Source organism: Uranotaenia lowii, chromosome 3 (genome assembly GCF_029784155.1).
Source record: "Uranotaenia lowii strain MFRU-FL chromosome 3, ASM2978415v1, whole genome shotgun sequence".
Lineage (NCBI taxonomy): Eukaryota > Metazoa > Arthropoda > Insecta > Diptera > Culicidae > Uranotaenia > Uranotaenia lowii.
Window position 1 is genome coordinate 33,175,007 of NC_073693.1, and position 20,263 is coordinate 33,195,269.

Consider the following 20,263-nt stretch of genomic DNA (forward strand, 5'->3'; position numbering starts at 1 on the left):
TTTTAACCGACGAGAAAACTCGGCATTTCGCAAAGGGCATACAATCTGATCACAGTTAATCCATTAACATCCACTTTTACGAGCGTGCGGTACATTTTTATCATTTAATTTGCGTGCTCGTACGCAATTCTTCAATTTTGTTATGAATTTCTTGCCGCCATCCGAATCGAGAGGCGTGTATCACTGCTCAGATGTACATAGGTAGATACACCCAGAGCATGAAATGCCACTGACAACAACACAATGGGAGAGGATAGGAAAAACAAGAATTTTAGATGTTTGTTGCTGCCTAACATTTGCAACCGAAATAAAAACGTGTTCCACCAGAGAAACGGAAAAATGCCACTACTAAGCGTGAAACTACGCGTGGTTTTCGCTTTGATGGGTTAGTCTGCCAAAATCCGAACTAGGGCTAAGGGAAAGGTCACTGATTTCTAGTCGTTGTTTTGCTTCGTTTTCGGGTGCGTGTTGCTGTTAGTATCAAACCCCTGGGGGTTCGTTATCCAATAGGTTCGATTTTCACCTATCGGAAAACATTGTGCAATATGTTTAAAAAAGCATTCAAAGCGACTGCGAATTACACGATTACGACCAATATCGATGTAACTATTTCGCTCGCTTCCGTTGATCTCCGTTGCGAAGGTCACATCAAATTATGCAATAACTAGTTCAACGATCAGCTGACCTTGACGGCACATGTTCGCACTGCACTTACCGATCACGATCTTGGAGAAAAATCCTACTAGGCCGATGACGCCGGTACTGGCGATGTGCCACAGCCTCGAGGGTTTCCGCAGTTTCGGGAAAATCCAGTCGATATTGTATGGAATGAACGGTTGGCTCGCTCCGGCTGCTGCACCGTTAGCTCCTCCCGATGGGGGCTTTAAGAAAAAGTTAAACAAAAACGAACTCATATTACACAAGCTCGACGACGATGGCTGATAGGCATCAATTGAACAAGCACTATTTAAGTTGATGCTTTCTTCTTTGATGAATTGCTTCAAATAATCCCGACCGACCGACCAACCGAACAAACGAGCGACCGCCTTAGAAAATTACACTACCGTTCGCTTGTTACCGCTGCTTTAAGGGATTCGTAAGTGATCAGTACGATCCGAGCGCGAAATGATAACTAAACTAAACTGACTCGACTCTAGTAGATGCTTTCGGTAGTAAGTGACTGATGACACTCCGATCCGACCGTGTCCGTCAATTCTCGTAAAAGCGTCGTTTCGTCATCTTCACTCCGTCCGGCCGGACGTGCTCGCGTTGTTCCTCGGTCGGTCTTTCGTTTGGTTCGGGTGGTGGGTTGACAATAATGTTTGTTCTTCTGCAGTTTGCGCAGAATAAAGAGAATTACCTTCGAGTTCATGTTTTGGCTGCTGCTGGTTGCGTTTGAATATGAACACCTTGACGTCTAATCCAATTAGGAAGTAAGTTGGTAGATGGTGTTGGAAATCTATCAACGCATATACCTGCCGCAGTGTGGTGTGGTCAGCTTTTGCCTAGGTACGGATTGGATTGGGGCTTCCTTTTTGTGCTGCTTTCTTCGATGTGCGAAATGTATCTCTCGTGCTCAGATTGATTCTAGTAGGGTCTCTGTCTCTGTGAAAAGTTGAAAAAAAAACTTATATTAGTTTATCAATTTAACTTGATGTAATGATTTCTATTATTTGGATTTTTTTTTGTCATTTTGGTCATATAATTTAATTGTTATTTTGATTTTTATCATTTGAGCTTAAAAATTACTGTTATTTTTGCAACTTTTGTCATTTTTGTAATTTATACCATTTTGATATTTTTTTTTATTTTTGTCAATTTTGTCGCTTTTGCTTGATATTGTTATTTTGGTCACTTTTGAAGTTTTTTTTATAAATTTTATCTATTTCGTCATTCTAGCTAATTTTGATCACTTCTGTAATTTTTGTAATTTTGTATATTTTTTTAATTTTTGTCACTTATTTTAAGGCACTTTTGTCGTTTTTATTTATTAACTTTTTTTATTGTCATTTTTGCACTGACGTTATTTTTTTTTTTTCATTTTTGCCATTTTAGCCAGTTTTGCTCAACTGTCATTTTTTCGTGTTTCTACGTGTTCTGGCTCGGCCGATGGGGGGGTTCGGAATTCGAGGGTTTTCTTCCCGTCTCTAAGGCGACGGCATCCACCAGCAGCAGAAACTCCAGGTAAGTCGTCAATTCTTCTGCACAACAGCTGATCGCCCGCTCGGGGGGAGATTTAGTTTACACTTTCGGTGTTTGTTGTACGGAGTGCCACTGCGCGATTCGATTGCGCTTTCTTAGCCAACACTTAACTCGCCTGATTTCGGATGAATTTGTAATAGGAAAGTCGCTTAGTTGGACTTTATTGCCAATTTATTGGGAACGAATTAAAACCCGTGCGTTCAATTCAACTTTACTTTCTATTCTGTCTAACTAAAAATGGCTAACCTAAACTATTATGTGAACTCTCTCCGCGGTGTTCGCTATGTTGCGAGAGAGAGTTGATCTTATGCTAAGGTACGATCACAAATAATGGTGTTTACGAGCAAATGGATTAAAGTGTCAAGTGAACATAGATTAAGACACATATTCAAACAACAAGAACATTATTCATGACCGGTGTAGTACCGATCATTCCGGCCACCTTGAAACTACAGTTTCAACACTCCCTGCTCCCGAGGAATTTCTGCATGCTTCTTCGACTGGATTCAAGGACACAGCTGGTTTGTCGCATATCGAGGAACCTTCTTCGTCTCAGCGTCGGAACTGGTTCAGAATCTGTGGACGACAAAAGAGACCCGGTAGAACGAACGGCGTAGGGTAAAATTATAGGAACGCTAATCACCTATTAGCGCCCCTTTGGCGCGTTGAGCAACGTTCGGCGTGCTCTACCGATCTTTGGAGACTCTGCTGTCGCTGTAGATGGATTTGGTCGTTATAGGAGGTGGACGATGAGATTCTGCTACGATGTACGACAACGGGAGATCTGGAATCGAAAAAGACCCGGTAGACCGAACGATATGGAGAAAGTAATAGGAACGCTAATCACCTGTTAGCGCTCCATTAGCGCGTTGAGCAACGTTCGGCGTGCTCTACCGGTCTTAGAAGATTCTGCGTTGTGGCTTGGTAAATGGCGATGAATACGTAGTGACGATGTAGTGATAGTGTAGGATAGGATCTGCAATCGACAAAGAACCGGTAGATCGAACAAGAAAATGTGACAACTTGGAACGCTAATCACCTATTAGCGCTCGACATGCGCAGTGAGTCACATTCGGCGTGCTCTGCCGGTCTTTGTAGATGAATCTCGATGATGGTGAGGAATAACAAGACGTCTAAGGATCTGGAATCAACAAAGACCCGGTAGATCGAACGATATGGATGAAATGATAGGAACGCTAATCACCTGTTAGCGCTCCATTAGCGCGTTGAGCACGTTCGGCGTGCTCTACCGGTCTTTGTAGCCTTTTCTGGTCGTCGGTGGTTTTGACAACCATCTCGCAGGGCTGTCTCTAGTCCTAAAACCGGAACGACTCCATCTCGACCTGGATGAAGCTGTGCAAGGCGATCTAGTGGCCGCAAGGGGACAGAACAGGGCCGGTATTTTTGCGACGACGGATCGTAACACCATGCAGGTAAGTCGGACGGCTGTAGGTTTCTGGAGAATTCGCTGACTGCATTGTGCACTCCCGGAATGAGTCTCCAACTGGGCCCGTCTGTACCAATCTGGATAGCAGTTGCACGTTTAGCAGCGACAGTTCTCCAACGATGAGGTGGCGACTTTGAGCGTTGGGGTATCCGGAACGGTGCTGTTGGCAGAACAGGTGCACAATACTCCATAACGGTAACAGTGGGCTGCTTGGCCAAAGGAACAACGTAGCAGCAGGATCCACAGGCAGCGCCTTCTCCTTCACCGATGACCTTGGATGCGCTTAGAGGAGTACTGGACAGCAGGCTGTGTTGAGCGACGGGACCGACGAGCAGCGTATCGTTGAGCGCGTACCCTGAATTGGGCTCATATGATGCGTTGAATACCACGCGTTCATTGGTGGTTTTGCTGGCTTCCTTGAGCACCGGGTGATGTGGCAGATAGCAGTGTGGTTCGTCCTCAACAGGATCGCTGTTGTGCATATTTCTGGGTTGGGCGGTACTTTCAGTAGTTTGATGGTGTCCATTTCTGGTGGAGTTTCGTTGTGTGGTCTTCGTGTTTGAATCTCCAAGGGTGGTTTTAGGATTATTGGGTCGGGAATGGCGGGCGATGCATCCTTTTTTGTGGATTTGAGTGGTGGAGGGTTCAGCTTCCATTCTCGGGCTTCCGTTGGTGGTTACCATTGGCCGGAACTCCCCAGGGATCGTTTCTCGGGTTTGATCAACGGTGGAGAGGAAGCACGCTTGCGGTGCGGTGGTGGAGCTTGAATCCACTTTGCCAGAAACTGTCCAGCCGAAGAGGGTGTCCACCAAAAACGGAGAATTATCACCAAGAGAGTGGCGTATGCCTGTGTGGAATTCATGGTAACATTCTCCACCGATGATCATGTCGATTGTTGCTGGAACGTTGAACTGAGGATCCGCCAATGGAACCTTCGGCATTCTCCAGGCAGTTGAATCGATCGGGGATGTGGGAAGGTAAGAAGTAGGCTTCTTCATGACGAGGAAATCGAGTGTGGTGGAGAAGTCGCTGTTCTTGGATACGATCTTGGCAGCTAACTTGTGCTTGATGCGCTTCACTGACTCTCCAATTCCGGCAACTGCGATGTCCACGGGGCTTTGGCGGGTGGCGAGTTCGTTCGCCAGCTTCTTGGTGATGAAGTTGGACATCGCTGCAGAATCTAGCAGAGCTCTAGCAGGAATCTTTCTACCGTATCGGTCGACAACTAACAGCGTAACTGTCTCCAATAGAACCGTTGAATCTGAATGCACGGAAAGATTTACTGTTGGGGGGCTAAGCAATTTACTGGGGCCTGGATTCGCTTGTACGGGATGTGGTTCCTCAGTAGAGAGTTGCTCCAGATGTGATATGTGGTGGTCGTGCAACATGGTGTGGTGTTTTGCTTGACAAATCCTGCACAGAAACTTGGATTTGCAGGATGTTGCCCGGTGGTTTGCGCGAAAGCAATTCCAGCAAAGACTGTGCTGTGTCACAAGCTCTCGCCGTTGGGAGCTTGACAGGTTCGAAAATGCTGGACATTGGTAAAGCGGATGTGTCCTAAAACAACAGTGGCATGACGAAGTACTGGATTGAGTTTCGGACGTAGCTGTGTTCACAACAGATCGGATGGGAACTGGTCTCTTCGGGATTTGACCGGCCACCTTGGAAACGGTGGGCAGTGAGGAACGATGCTGGAGATCGCTGTCCACGGATTTTAACATCCGGACCTGGTGGATGAGGAACTCGATGAGCTCGTCGTATTTCACCTCATCCTTCTGTCGAGTATCTTGCTCCCACGCACGAATCGTCGCCGAATCCAATTTATTCGTCAGGATGAAGATGAGCGGAGTATCCCAATGATCTATCGGTTCACCTAACTTCCCCAGTGCCTTGACGTGTCGCTGGAAATCATCAACCAGTGTGTTGAGGTCTTGTGCGGACTCATGCTGTATCGGTGGAAGGTTGTACAGGCCTCGGAACAGCTCCTTTCTGAGGAATCGCTTGTTGTCGTAGCGCTTTTTCAATGCGTCCCACGTCGACGCATAGTTATCGGCTTGGATATCCACAGACTCGAACGGTTTTCTGGCCTCTCCTTCCAGTGACTGCAACAGATACTGCAGCTTGTTGACGATTGGTATGTCTTCGTTGCAGTGGATCATCGAAATGAAATTGTCGCGAAATGATATCCATCGCGATTCATCCCCGCTAAACTTCGGTAGATCGATTTTTGGCAGCCGATGATGGAAACTGGAAGACATGCTATGAGAAGTCGATGCGTGCATGATCGTCGAACTCAGAAGATGCTCCCTGCTTTCCAGTTTAGACAGCAAAAAACCTTTCGCTCTGCAAAACCGATCCTCGAAATCCGCCCGGAACTCCAGATGCGCCTCGAACCGTTCTTCGCTATCGCCCATTTCGATGTCATTCTGCACGTTCATGAACAACTCGTTGCACTTGTTGAGCGCCTCTAAACGTACCGCAACCTGGCAACAATCTCGTTCGTAGGTGAAATCCGCTACGAACTTCTCCACCACATCTCGTTCGGCACACGCTCGTCGTCTCGTCAGAAGGTCCGCTGCTAGTTTTTTCTCCGCCTTGCTAGCCATCACTCAACACCACTCAAATCACACTCAAAAGCACCAAACGACCGTAAATGCCACCAATGATTGACTTTCGGATGATTTTTTATAAATAAATATTTTCAATTTATTTTTATTTCGTATGAGTTGCTATCCTTTTGGGCGTTACTGTAGTCAGCAACTTGTATTAACGCCACCCAGAAATGTTAAAATCGCCACAAAATGAACTCCGAAAGCGATTTGAATTTTTTTCCAAAACTCCAATTTTTTAAAGTGTCGCTATACTTTTGTACGATACTGTTGTCTAGCAACTTGCCCCAACGCGTCTCAGCAATGTTTCAGTGTCTCAGTGACCACTGGAAGTGAATTCCAATTTGTTCAAAAACTTTTAATTTTTCAAGTGTCGATGTATTTTTGAACGACACTGTAGAGTGCACCACCCTAAATGCACTTGCACTTCCGCTTTGAACCAACTTTTAACCACAAAATGCAATTTCGTTAAAAAAGTTATCTGATTTTTCCTTGTTGCAAAACTTTTGCGTGACAGTGTAAAACTGCAAAATTTTGTCGACCAGTGTAATCTTGTCGTTTGTTTTGATTCCACAAATCACCGAATCTAATTGCAAGTGCCGTATCAAACAGATTGAAATAGAAAAATCGGTGCAATTTTCGCTGGCCAAGTGTATTATTAGGCCGTAATAGTTTGTCCGCGGTGTGAAAATCACAAGTTGGCCTACCTTGAGTGTGAGGATTTCTACAAACCACAACTGCGATGGCGTTCGGAAGATGGCGAATGCTGATTCCTCTGCTGGTCCAGATGAGCTTCCTGTCCTCGAATCCGGCTTCGAAGGACCAAATGTTCTGGCTCGGCCGATGGGGGGGTTCGGAATTCGAGGGTTTTCTTCCCGTCTCTAAGGCGACGGCATCCACCAGCAGCAGAAACTCCAGGTAAGTCGTCAATTCTTCTGCACAACAGCTGATCGCCCGCTCGGGGGGAGATTTAGTTTACACTTTCGGTGTTTGTTGTACGGAGTGCCACTGCGCGATTCGATTGCGCTTTCTTAGCCAACACTTAACTCGCCTGATTTCGGATGAATTTGTAATAGGAAAGTCGCTTAGTTGGACTTTATTGCCAATTTATTGGGAACGAATTAAAACCCGTGCGTTCAATTCAACTTTACTTTCTATTCTGTCTAACTAAAAATGGCTAACCTAAACTATTATGTGAACTCTCTCCGCGGTGTTCGCTATGTTGCGATCGAGAGTTGATCTTATGCTAAGGTACGATCACAAATAATGGTGTTTACGAGCAAATGGATTAAAGTGTCAAGTGAACATAGATTAAGACACATATTCAAACAACAAGAACATTATTCATGACCGGTGTAGTACCGATCACTACGATTTTGTATTTTTGTCGTATTAGTCATTTTTGTCACTTTTTTCTTTTTTCCATTTTTGGCACTCATTTTCGTAACTTTTATATTTTTTTTCAATTTAGTTATTTAGGAATTTTTGTCTTCTTTTTCTTTTTTTCTAAATTTTTGTCTTTTTTGTTCATCTGTCATTTTTGTTTTTTTTTATGATTTTGTAAATTTATTTTGTTGTTTCGATTTAGCAATTTTTTTTTCATTATTGTCATTTATTTAATTTTTCACATTTTTGTCTTTTTAAATTTGTTATTTTTGTTAATTTTATCATTATTTGTCTTTTAGCCATTTTTGTCATTTTTTTCTCATTTTAGTCATTTGTGTCATTTGTTTTTATTTTTTTATTTTTGTTTTTTTTACCATTTTTGTTTTTTGTCATATTTGTTGTTTTTGTCATTTAGCTATTTTTGTAATTTTCGTATGTTTTGATTTCTTTTCGATTATTTTTTTTTAAATTTAATTTTTGTTATTTTTTGTTATTTCTGTCATATTTTCAATTTTTTAAATCTTTGTCATTTGTTTTATTTTAAACCTTTTTTTTTTTCAATCATGTTTCTTCTTTTTTCTATTTTTATACATTAGTATTATTTTCGTCATTTTAACTTTTTTTTTAATTTATGTCGTTTTCTCATTTTTGTAATTTTTGTCTTTTTTGTAATTTCTTTGTTTAAAAAGGATTATACATTGAGCCTTTAAGAAGCCAAACTTGCTTTGTATGTTTACAATTGTTACAAGTCTCTTTGTTGCCATTACGACCTTTTTGTTTTTTTTTGTGTATTTTTGCCATTTTTGTTCAACAGCTATGTTTTCGTGTTCGTTCGATTTTGTATTTTCGTAATTTTTGTCATTTTTGTCGTAGGTATTTGTTATTTTCTTTTTTGTCGTCTTTGGCAGTTTTATCTAGTTTATCATTTTTGTCACTTTTATATATTTTTTTCAATTACCTAAGTAATTTTTGAATTTTTTATCTTTTTGCCAATTTTGTAGTTTTTATTTGATTTTTTTCATTTTTGCCTTCTTTTTCATTTTTATCATTTTTTTTCTTTTTGTTCATCTGTCATTTTTATTTTTTCGATTTTGTTAATTTTGTCATTTTTGCCATTTTTGTGTTTTTGTCGATTTTGTCATTTTTTTTTATTTTCGTCAGTTATTTGATTTTTGACAGTCTATTTGGTCTTTGAAGCATTTTAGTCTATTTTTTATTAGGCAATTTTGTTGTTTTTGTCGATTTTGTCATTTTTTTTTTCATTTTTGTTTTTTTTTTATTTGCGTCATTTCAGTTTTTTTTATCATTTTTCTGTTTTGTTATATTTGTTATTTTTGTCATTTTCGTATTTTTTCATTTTTATCGTTTTTTTTTTCATTTTGTCCTTTAATAAATTTGGTGGTTTTTGTTAGTTTTGTTATTTTTGTCAATTTTTATATATTTTTTTCTTTAATCTTTGTCATTTGCGTTATTTTTAACCTTTTCAATCATTTTTCGTATTTTCGCCAGCTTCACATCCCTCAGTGGCACGCCAGGTGGTTTTCGTTTTTTGTCCTTTTGTAGTTTTTGTATTTTTTTTTTTTTTTGTATTTTTTGTCTTTTTTATTATTTTTCTCAATAGTATTCGACAATTTTGTAATTAATGTATTTTTTTTAAATTTTGTCATGTTCAAAATTTTTGTCATCATAGTTATTATAATTTTTGTCATTTTTAACATACTTTTTATTTTTGTTATTTTTGCAATTTACACCATTTATGTCACTGTTTTCATTTTGCATTTTGTTATTTTTGTCATTTTCGTAGCTTTTATCATTTTGATAATATTTTGTCAATTTCATATTTTGTCGTTTTAAAATTTTTCTCTTGATGCCATTATTAACATTTTCTCATCTTTGTCTTTGTTCTGGTTTATATTATGTTTGTCATCTTATTCTTCTCATTTTTGTCTTTTTTATGTTTTTTATAATTTTTTTCAATGTCTTTTCTGTGATTTTAGTATTTTGTCACTTTTGTTATTTTGTCCATTTTTTTTCATTTTATCGTCTTTGTTTATTTCTGTTATGTTCAAAATTAATTATCTTTTTTGTTAGTTTTTTACTTTTTTTTTTTTGTTAGTTTGTTCTTTTCTGTTAATTTTTTTCCATTTTTTTAATTTTTCCTCAGGTTGAATAAACCATCGAAGCCTAAAATCCCTCGAGATTTTTTTTTTCATTTTGTGAATTTTGTATTTTCTTCATTTTTGTAACTTAGTGCCATTTCTGTTTTTTATCTGTTTATAGCTGATGTGCTTGCGTAATTTTGTGATTTTCATGAGGTTTTTTAATGTTCGTCGATCATTATGTCGTTGTGATTTTGTTTCAATTTTGTTATTATCAACATTTTTCATATTTTAGCTTTCTGGAAATTTGAATCATTTTGGCGTTAATGTTATTTAAATCATTATTTATTTGTTATTTTTGTAGTTTTGGTACTGTTTTTTTGTGAATTTGTTTATGTTAGTTTTGTCGATGATTTGAAGGATTCAAAAATTTCAAATTAGGATTCTTGATTCATATTACAGACTTCAAATTTTGCTTTGAGATTAAAATTTTAGATTTAGACTCATTTTGGATTCACATTTGAGATTCAAATTGGAGATTAAGATACCAAATTCAGAATATAAATTCTGTTTCCAAATTGCAATGCAATATCACATACCTATAAATTGCTTTGATTTAAAATGCGTATTCTATATTTGTATTCCATATAAGCTGGTAACTCTACCGCGTTCGGTGACCTATTTTTAAACAATGCTTAAAATAGGCTAAAACTACACATATTGTAAGAGAGCACCACAACACGACGGCACAAATCTTACTAGCATAATCGATATTTACGAACCTTTTTCTGGCGGCTGCTGCTTGGCGTTTTAACACAACCTAATTGCTCTGCGGGTTTACTGAACTGAACCGAATCGAGCCACAGCGTCACTTTTTCTTGCGAACCATTTATAGTCAAGGTCTTCCAGTTCTACCATGTATGAATATCGTGTTTTTTCCCCCTAGATGAATCAAGAATCAGCAATAGCGAGACCTAGCAGGAACTTTGCGTTACACTTTTGGAGATCTTTTTCTTCACCGCTGCAAAACGCTCAATCACACTGTTAATTTGATGCTTCCCGAATCCATCAGCAAACACTTCTCGTTTCGGCAAAGGTCAGCTGTGCTGCTGCTAATGACAAAATTTTCACACACGATACTGTTATTTTTCTCCCGAAATTTTTTGACGAAGACCACCAAATATTACGAAAGAATAGTAAACATGAATGAAGCAAAACGATCGAACACGCTACCGACTAGTGCCGAGGCAAGGCAACTGCATACATTTTGACAGTTCGCTTGGAAAAATTGCCTCTCTCACAAATGTTTTGATGGTGGTTCGCAAATCGTCTCTCCCATATTCGAATCACGTGTTTGCTCCGGTCTCACCAGTTGGTTCTCACCTTCACGCCAGAAACCGTTAGCCAGTGAGAAACTGTGCATGGAAATCGAGCACATAGCGCGGTTTCTCATTGATTGATTCATAACGTGTCTAGAAACGTAACGCATGGCGTTTCACGGGCTCAAATGGCGTCTTTGATAAATGAATGAAGAAGCACGAGAAGTGATACGGGCTAGCGTGGAAGATTGATGAATGGGGTTCATATCTCACCAGTAAGTATGTTGAGCACTGTAAAAAATAGAATCGATAAAACAACGTGAATTGACAAAAGAAAGTTAAAACTAACGTGAACTTGTTTTCGTCCCCAATTTTTTTCATCATAGTTAATTTTGTTTTCCATCACTCCACTGCGTGAAATTATCTCAAAGACTGATAGATCTGAATGCGTTGGGTTGAGTTTTATCTTTTTTTTCTTGTTTCGAAATAAGATAAAACGATCCTTTTTCCACTAAGTGGGAATATGATAAAGTGAAATACTGACGACGAACATCTCTATCAAGGCAGGTGTTACCATATGCTTGCTTATTTGAATTGCAATAATTCCATCTATACCAGCAGCTTTGAATGGCTCGAATGTACTTATTGCCCAGTTCATCATCGACGGCGTTAAGATTGCGCGCGATTGGCAACAACTTCATCAAGCCTGATATTACGACTTGGTCGTCTAGTCGGAGTGTCCTTAATCTCTGTACCTTCGATGGATCCTGAGAAAAGCGTACTCAGTAGTAATTGAAGCTTTTCTCCCGGGACCCAGTCTATTTGAATGTTCTTTACATAGAACTCTCTGGAGCAAGGAAGTTTCTGACGTAGGTTAAACGGTTCCACAAATCTACTCCTCTTAGCTTTTCGATAAATTTTACTGAACACAGTTATTAACTTACGATAGACATCCCAATTTTAGTCAGCTTTTGATTTGTTGAAGTCTACTTGTTTTTTTCTTCTTAATTTTTCAAGTTTTCTTTTTCACCATGAAAAATTTCTGTTTGAAACTGTTGTATCCCCGTTGACGAGGTGATATTCACAATAGTTAAAACATCGGGGTACAATAAAATAAGTATATTTAAAACGGATAAAACTTTTATCGCGTGCGCGCTCTTTACAATGCGATTTTAAGATGACGATCTACACGTTGTTGCCTGTCATTCACTTGATGACGTCGATCCAGTTGACAGCATAATGTCAGCGGAGGAGCCCAGTGATAAAAACCCTCTAGGGTGATCAGGTGTCCCAACATCTCCCTCCTAATACCGACGGTACGGCAGGAACCTTTGAGGCGGTCTACGAGTACAGGTAGAACGCCTAAGAGCTGGAGTAGAGTCGTTGGCAGACTCGAAGTCTGCAGATGTTGACGTAGACGAAGATGAAGACGCTGACGACTGGTCACTGGACAACGAAGATGGGACATGGACAGATGAACGTTGAGCAGGAGATTGCAGCATTGGTTCAACCCAGTCTTCCGAAAATCACTCGGAAGAAACGCTCATGATAGGTTTCTAGTTGGAAACATTCAAAGCCGATTGCTGCTGCCTGTTGTTCCCTAGAGAGTCGGCAGAGCGACAATGCGAAGTCAATGTAAACAAGATTCAAAAGCGAGAGCGGACTCGCATCTAAGTCGATCTCTCAAGCTCACTACCTGGTGTATCAGAAGTGATTGAGACACTGACTGATACAAGATCCAATTCAAAATCCACTCACTCACTCACTCAAACTCAATCAATGCGGCCTTACATCGGTTCATACTGCCTGCGTACTTTCTGCCATAGCGGCAGATACACTGCCTGCGTGTTTGAATGGCTATGTTGGTCCTCCCCAACAACAGCAACAACAAAGCAAGATGTATCAGGCAGACAGCATTCGATCATCGATCAGTAAACGAGTGAGTGAGTGAGTGATTGAGCAAGAAAAGTTATTGACTGAAAAAAGAAACTGAAAATCAGGTAGCTCCTCACTCAGTTGAGAATTCCAACTGGAGAAGAAACGTCTCTCTTTCAAATTTTATTTCTTTGATTCTCGGAGCAGCGCTGTCGAACACAATCTTTGCCCCACTGGGAGATAAACCAACCGACAATTTAGGTTTTGCTTTCGCTGTTGAAAACGTTTCAGTGTCTCTCATGAGAATTGAGTGATATTCGGAACACTGGTTCAACCCCTGGCTCGGGATTCGGTGTCGTTTCAGTCTGGAACGGGAGGTCCCATTCTTCCAACAAGATGCTAAGAGGCAGATGGGTGTCTTTTGTTGGTGATGGACCAGATTTTTCTTGAGCCGGAAACGGTGACGAAGTAGGTTGATGTGAGACCGAATCAACTTCCGGTCGTTAACCCAAACGTTGTACATCACGTGTCCGACTTTCTCTAGCACCTCTCCTGGTTCCCAAGTCCACTTGTTGTTTGCGTAAACCTTGGCGTAGACTAGTTGTTTACGCTCGAACGACCTTGGTTGCTGTTTTTTGGATTCTTCAATCTCGACTTTCGGCTTTGGTTGTGGAACTCGTAGTAAATCCAGGCATGTACGAATCGGTCGACCGTACATCACTTCCGCTGGCGATTTACCCTCAGGTACGTTGGCATTCGGGGTTGTCCGGTAAGTAAGCAGAAAGGTATCCAAAACTTGCTTAACCCCATCCTCGTCGTGATCAGGGTGACCAGGGTGATCAGGTGTCCCAACAGAAACACTTTCCTTCAGTGTATTTTTTATTTATTTTTGAAACTGTTTAAAGCTTCCTCTTGTTGCTATATTGTTGTATAAATCCAACATGCATGTATAGTGTATATGATCAGGATCACAAACTTCAAGTATGTGTTTGTACAGACTCTAGTTGGTATTCCTGGGATCTCTAAAAACGTTCTTGATTTTTACCCCTCCCTCTATATGGAATGTAATAATGGCCCTTATTCTGCGCCGCGAGTGACGTGACAGTTGGCGAGTCACCCCACCGTCACTCGACTCTTGTCACCTTATTCCGACAGTCGGTTTAAGTGAGGTGAGAGCAAGTGACAGATACTCATTCCGAGCTGAGTGACTGGATGAACCCATCTAGCATAATGGCGAAATTTGCTCTGATTGTGTTGTGCCGGTGTTTACGATTCGGTTTTTGAAAATTGAATTTAAAAACAACGAGTGAAAATTGTGCCCTGTCTTGGACAATTATCGGATTGTACGGTGTTAGCAAGCTGATCAAGTTGAAAAAAAGGACAAATTTGGCTACAAAAGTTGGAAATTCCAGCCCAGTCCGGATTTCAGAAACAGCATCAAACTGGAGCAACAAAAATTCGAACAACATGCAAGGGCGACTGCTGTCTCACAAACCGGTGCGCAAAAAGGCTTCCAAGTATCTGCGACAACCTTAGCAGCTATTTCAGGTTGGAAAAATAAGTTACTTCTTTTAATCGATAATAATTTTTAATAATTAATATTTTAGGTTTCCCGAAATGAGGAAAACAGGTTATTTTAGTGATTATCGTTTTGGCTATGGAAACAATGAGCCGTATCATCGGTGTTCAGGTTCGTCTTGCGCTTTTCGATGGAATTCTTTCGTTCTTTATACGGCGGAAGAAGATACCGGTGGTGACGATTAAAAAGACGATCTGTGGGATTTAAAACCGAATCTTTAATGAGACCGAAAATACCGATGTATGTATGTGATCTGAGATTTAAGTGACGGCTTCCCCCAGCGACGGGAATGTGTTCCGAAAAAGGGTAGGGTTAATAGTGGCACGTTATCCAAACAAACGGGAAATGGTGCCCTATAATATTGGATTAATGGAACATGATTTGAATCTGATACAAATAAAGATCAAGTAAAATGATTCAATGTGTTTGTTCAATTAACTTAACCATAAGTCCATAAGTCGGTTTCATGGAGACACTTTTTAAAGAACTTGCTGAATGCAATCAATTAACTGTTATTGTTTACATCATATTCAATTTTATTAAACAAGATAATTTTTGGATTGGAATTTCGATACTAAAATCAAGTCCCTAGCTGCAGATTCCAATTAACATTCCAGGTTCAGATTTTAGATAAAATTCAATCGAATTTGCATATTAATATTCCGATTGCAAAATGCAAAACCCAGAATCCGTTTTTGATTGCACTTTTTTAATTTCAATTTTAAAAGCTTCAAATGAGGTTGAAAACTAATAAAACAAGCTTTTTCGTTCAGTGCTAAGGTTGTCGTATCCCTTTTATCATTTAAAATCTCTTTTGACATGAATTTCTGTTAAAATTTTACCTAGTCGGTACCTAAATCCATACCGACAATCCTCACCTAAAATCGTCACCCGAATGCGACAATTCTCACCCACGGTGACTACGATTATAGGGTAAGAACTCACAAAGTTCATCCGAAGTGACGTTTCTCACCTAAACCGACTGCTGGAATAGGGTGACTTGGGTGACTCAATTATCATCACGTCACGCGCGGCGCAGAATAAGGGCCAATATGTCGATCAGACAGTGATTCTTCATCCGATACCTCCCAGTATTTATTCTTTCCTAGGAGTAGTGGGTGTGCGTAAGGTCGAGGTCTGTTGGTCGTTATAAATGTAGGTTTGTTTCCATCATTCATCACTGAAATTCCACTCGGCACCAAGGCTATTTCCCATAAGATGCTGAACGACCTTAACTTCCGTAAGATGTTCAACATCCTGAACTTGATATATGCTTGTTGAAAACTTCGACACACCTTGAGATTAACATTTGACACCCAGTACCGAGATTGGAATCGAATTTGTACCTTCAGTGGTCCTGTGATTATTACCCCACGACGCTAACAGTTTGGTCATCGAATCATCATTCGAATTTAGTCTGGATCTGGGATCACTCCTTCGGATACTGCAAATGACTTCCACGAATTGGCTCTAGGAGATGAGCGAACTTCGGTGTAACCATGCTGTGGATACTCAATGTCAAAGTGTGAAAATGACAGGAATTTCTGGGGAGCTCTCATTGTGATATTTCGAACACCAATCGGATTTTGAATCGAGTGTTCTGCTCATCATGCCTGCCATCCAAACCTCCGACTTCATAAAACGTTATCAAAAATATATTCTAGCCTAAAATCCATTATCGTTTCGGATATTCCAGTGAAACAACGGCTGCCAAAAAAGTACTCTCTAATAATTTATAATTTAATTACTCTTTTTACAATCAAATAACTAACATTAAATTGTACTCGTTTCTGTATGCATGTAATAATTATCCATCATTTTTTTTCTTCGTTTGCTTACCCCTTGCTTTTTTAAAAAACATTTTTAGTTTCTGCTTCATAGTTTGCTCCAAAGTAGAAGTAATATCTACGCTTCAATCTCGTATTCCAATTGTTGTTTCTGCTGTTGTATCACTCACCCATTTTAAACTTACTAAAATCTAACGACTGCGCGATTTCTCTCCTATAGGTAGTAGCACGCGTAATTGGTTGTTGGTTTTTTTTCGGTCTCTGTTCTCTGCCGTCTCCAGCGCACCGGTACCTTATGACGAATGACCGGAAATGGCCGTTTTAGAGCTAATCAATCCGATTTATGCTTTTTTTTTGTATGTGTGTGGTTTTGTTTGTGTTATTTTTCTTATGCTTCTTTTCGAAATACATTAACCGTTTTTTTTCAATTTTTTTTATAAATTCACACAAAACGTCTCCCTGACACGTTTCTTTTTTTCTAAATTTTCTTTAACTAATGTTTAGCGCTCTAAGGAATGGGTAAAGTGTTGTTTGTTGGTATAATATTGAAACATTGTTTTCAACATGCATATTTTTTGTTCTTTTTTCTTTAAGACGTTTTTCTCATTCGCATCAAGGATTGAACAAGGTTATGCTACACTAGGAAGGTGTGGCAATTCAAAATTGTTTTCTTTTATGCCTATGGTACAATCAAGTGTGAAAGTGTATTCCCTCTTGTTTGTTGGTAATTATAAAGTAAAATTTACAGCAAATAAATACATACTCACCTTCGTTTCCCATGCGATCAGGCACAAGATTGTTCGACAACTTAGAACTAGTGGTTGTTGTTGCTGGTGCTGATTTTTTCAGTTGTTGAGGGATGAAGGAGGTCCTAACGGGTACAATAAATAATATTCTTTACATGTTCGACTCACAAGTCAACAAAGGCGATAACATTCAAAAAAGAAAAACAAATAAAACAAAAACGTTTAACAGTATAGGTAAATGGTTGTTGTGGTGTGTGGATTGGATAGTTTCGTGATCATTTTTTTTTTTGATTTGGGGTCGGACCCACTAGATCCGTGTCCATAGTTTTCTGCGTTAGGACGCCCAGGTTTTCAGTAACTTTTTTAGTTTCCATTTTTTGGTGGTTGAGAGTTTGGTGGTAGATGGTTGAAATCTTGTTTACTTCGAACGCTCGGGTGTCTATCGGATTCTGGGGGCTTAGAGCCCTCAGTTCTTGGGCGATACCGTAATCAACTTGTGAGGTGTAACTGGCGATATCTAAAATTGAAAAAAAAATTAAACAATTAAAAAGGTTGTATAAAATGGATTTGAAAAGTTTTAGGATGAGAAGGAGAGTTAAAAGGTTTTCGAACATACCCAAAGTGCTCGACCGCTGCCGATGAGGTCCTCATCGTCGTCGTCATCTAGCACAACCCGATCCAGACCGGTCGCGTGCGACTGCTGATCGATGAACAGCAGTGTGTCCTTGCTGCAGGTGTTGGCACCGCGGATCATCGAGACCGCATCCGACTCGTAGGTGGGTTTGTACGTGAACGAAGACGGCCGGTGGTGAAGTAGCTCCGATACAGCCGATGCCGCCCCATCTCGCCAGAGGATATCCTGAAAGTGCGAGTGTGACGTTGGCAACGAGAAACGGCTGCTCGAGACCGACGACGATTTGGGTTCTTCGCAGAGTTCGAAGTGATCCGTTTCCTCGACTGGTCTGTTGTGCGTCTCTTTTTGGGCAGGTTCCTCACTGGTGGTTGGTGAAATTTTAGACGAGGATTCTTCACTTACGTTTGTTGTTGAATGGGCTTCCGTGATGGATGGAATAGTGCTTAGCGGTTCAGGACTTTCTTTCACCGATTCGGGTGTTTTGACTACTTCAATCTCGACCGTTACAACTTTTTCGTTTGATTCTGCAACTTGTTGGTCGCTACCGTTTTGCTCTGTACATTTGTCTCTACCGCTAAAGTCACTCTCATCTTCGGAATGTTTAGTTGGGGCGATTTCGTCGTCTATTTTCTTCGGGGCCACACATTCCGCGCTAACAATTTCCACCGAGACAGCGCTTTCCGTTTTTGGTGGATCGTCTTTCGGTTTGTTCTCATTTGGCACTGTGGCTCCTCCGAGGGGAGCAGCTGCTATTCGTGAAACCCAGTGATCTGCACCGGAGCTGGAACTCGTACCTGAACACTCGGAACCATCGATAGGTCGTCTTTGGTAAAACAAAATATAAGCCTCGTTGTTGACGATATCGTCCTGAATTTGCTCTGAAGGAACGAGACTCACTCGTTGATCATCGAACTTGTACCACTGATGATCGTACGGATTTTTACAAGCTGCCGTGTAGTGGCCCGTTTCGAGGGTGTCCCCTTGATGATAGCAAACCGCATACAGATCGTATCGATTGTCTTTCAACTGAACTGGTAACTGGTGCTGGTTTTGATGAAGAAAGGAATGTGATGTATTACGTTTGGTCGTACGGCGCCAAGGACTCCAATTGTCCTCTGGTTCGTTGCTCGCGATTTCAGCATTGGGATCCCTAGCTAGGTGAGGAGTCATGTCGAATCCCGTCAGTGGAAATTTCACTAATGTGGTCAATTTTGCTGCCTGTGGTCCACGCAATTGTTGTTGCCGGAATCGCTTAAAGTGTATAACCATTATGTTCGGAAGCGACCATAATCCGAGCGTTTTGACCACTGGCAAATATTTCTGACAATGTGGACATCGCCAGGCATCTTCTGCGCTCAGTGTTTCGGCTTTGGTGTAATGTTCTAGGCACTGTTCCAGCGTGAGCGAGTTGCTAGCAGGAATTTTCTCTTTCATCTGACTCACGCTCTCATGCTCAACAAACGGGTCTGTCATGTCGCTGAAAAAACGCTCTGGATTAGTCCATTCAATCAGCAGTTTGACATGAGCAGGTCCAGCATCCGTCGGTAGCACCGATAGCGCCAAATCTATCATTTCCGTGAATAGAGGATGTTCCACCGTTGCCTCCAAAAATGCGTCGGCATCACAAGACGGGTCCTGCAATCGCATTTTAAACATATCCTGCAAAGGTGTGCTGAATGCAAACACTTCCGACTTCAGAATACTGGACATCTCCTTCAACAGCAGTTTCTGCAACTCCACATAAGAAACATCCCGGCTAACCATAATACAAAACGGTGTTCCGAATCGCCGAACCTCGCCACTGCCCACATCTCTCCTAGCATTACTGATGCACAACACAATCTGGGTGATACCCTCGGTGGCCGGCTTTGGACTTTCTATACAATAAACCTGCCCATCGTCGCCAACCGAAGACACCATGTGCGAATCACAGTACACCCGACTAAACCCAGCCTCTCCGATTTCGGCCAGAATCATCCGATCCACGCTGATTCCCGTGTCGGCATGGAGCTGTTCCCGTAGCACCGACACCGAGGAGCCATTCGGGATCCCCAGCCCGAGCTGCACCTGTTTCGGTTGCTGCGAAGCATAGAGCACTCGCACAAAGACCGGCTGCTGCGTCAGCTGTGGCAGCTGAACCGAAATGCAGTGAAACGGATCGAACGTATTGCTCTGCTTATGGCACCGGGGGCAGGTCAGCGAGGAACGGAACTGGGCCTGGAACACTGCCTGCACGAAGGAATTGTTGCACCGTATGTGGTTGGCCAGGGTTTCCGCGGCGATCACCTCGTCCGAGCGGCCGTAGTTGTTCTGTGGAGTTTAAAAACGTATTTTAAAATTCATCTTGAAAACGTCCTTAGAGAAGGATAAGTTAAAGGTGGTACTTGATTGATTTATTCAAAAAAATGACAATCCTCTAGACTAGACCAACTTAAACCCTTGTAGGACATCTTTCGATTACAGGGTTTTCCCGGTAAGATTCTATTCATTCGTTTTTTTTTTTGCTAATACTTCCTGATAATCCTAAAGAAGTATTGAAGAACCTTTTGGCTGGATGAAACTATGATTTCAAAGGCTGTC

At 40.9% G+C, this 20,263-nt stretch overlaps 3 protein-coding genes across 5 annotated transcripts in view; all 3 read right to left on the minus strand.

Annotated features, from left to right (window-relative positions):
- LOC129751321 (tafazzin) overlaps nt 1-11,001 on the minus strand; it is a 47,225-nt gene extending 36,224 nt beyond the window's left edge. For 2 of the 3 annotated variants that reach the window (XM_055746754.1, XM_055746753.1), the window contains exon 1: nt 716-1,138. In XM_055746754.1, coding sequence (XP_055602729.1) covers nt 716-914 — 199 coding nt within the window. In that variant the 5' untranslated portion in view covers nt 915-1,138. Of the gene's footprint in view, nt 1-715; nt 1,139-1,360; nt 1,606-10,525 lie in introns of those variants that run through there. The other variant, XM_055746755.1, reaches the window with a different exon arrangement.
- On the minus strand, nt 2,020-7,640 carry LOC129751319 (uncharacterized). The gene is made up of 2 exons (XM_055746752.1): nt 3,407-7,640; nt 2,020-3,241 (listed from the first exon to the last, which is right to left on the minus strand). Exon 1 carries the CDS (start codon nt 6,253-6,255, stop codon nt 3,421-3,423), a length of 2,835 nt encoding a protein of 944 aa, XP_055602727.1. The 5' UTR covers nt 6,256-7,640; the 3' UTR covers nt 2,020-3,241; nt 3,407-3,420.
- Nucleotides 11,002-16,235: 5,234 nt separating the features above from the next.
- Nucleotides 16,236-20,263, minus strand: part of LOC129754918 (ubiquitin carboxyl-terminal hydrolase 31) — a 31,838-nt gene continuing 27,810 nt past the window's right edge. The window contains exons 5-6 of the mRNA XM_055751186.1: nt 17,666-19,993; nt 16,236-17,566 (exon numbers count right to left, since the gene is read on the minus strand). Of these exons, the coding sequence (XP_055607161.1) occupies nt 17,516-17,566; nt 17,666-19,993 (2,379 nt within the window). The 3' untranslated portion in view covers nt 16,236-17,515. The remainder of the gene's footprint in view (nt 17,567-17,665; nt 19,994-20,263) is intronic.

Bases quoted from the DNA above. Each gene is read 5' to 3' on its own strand.
- LOC129751319 (XM_055746752.1), bottom strand. From the start codon at position 6,255: ATGGCTAGCAAGGCGGAGAAAAAACTAGCAGCGGACCTTCTGACGAGA.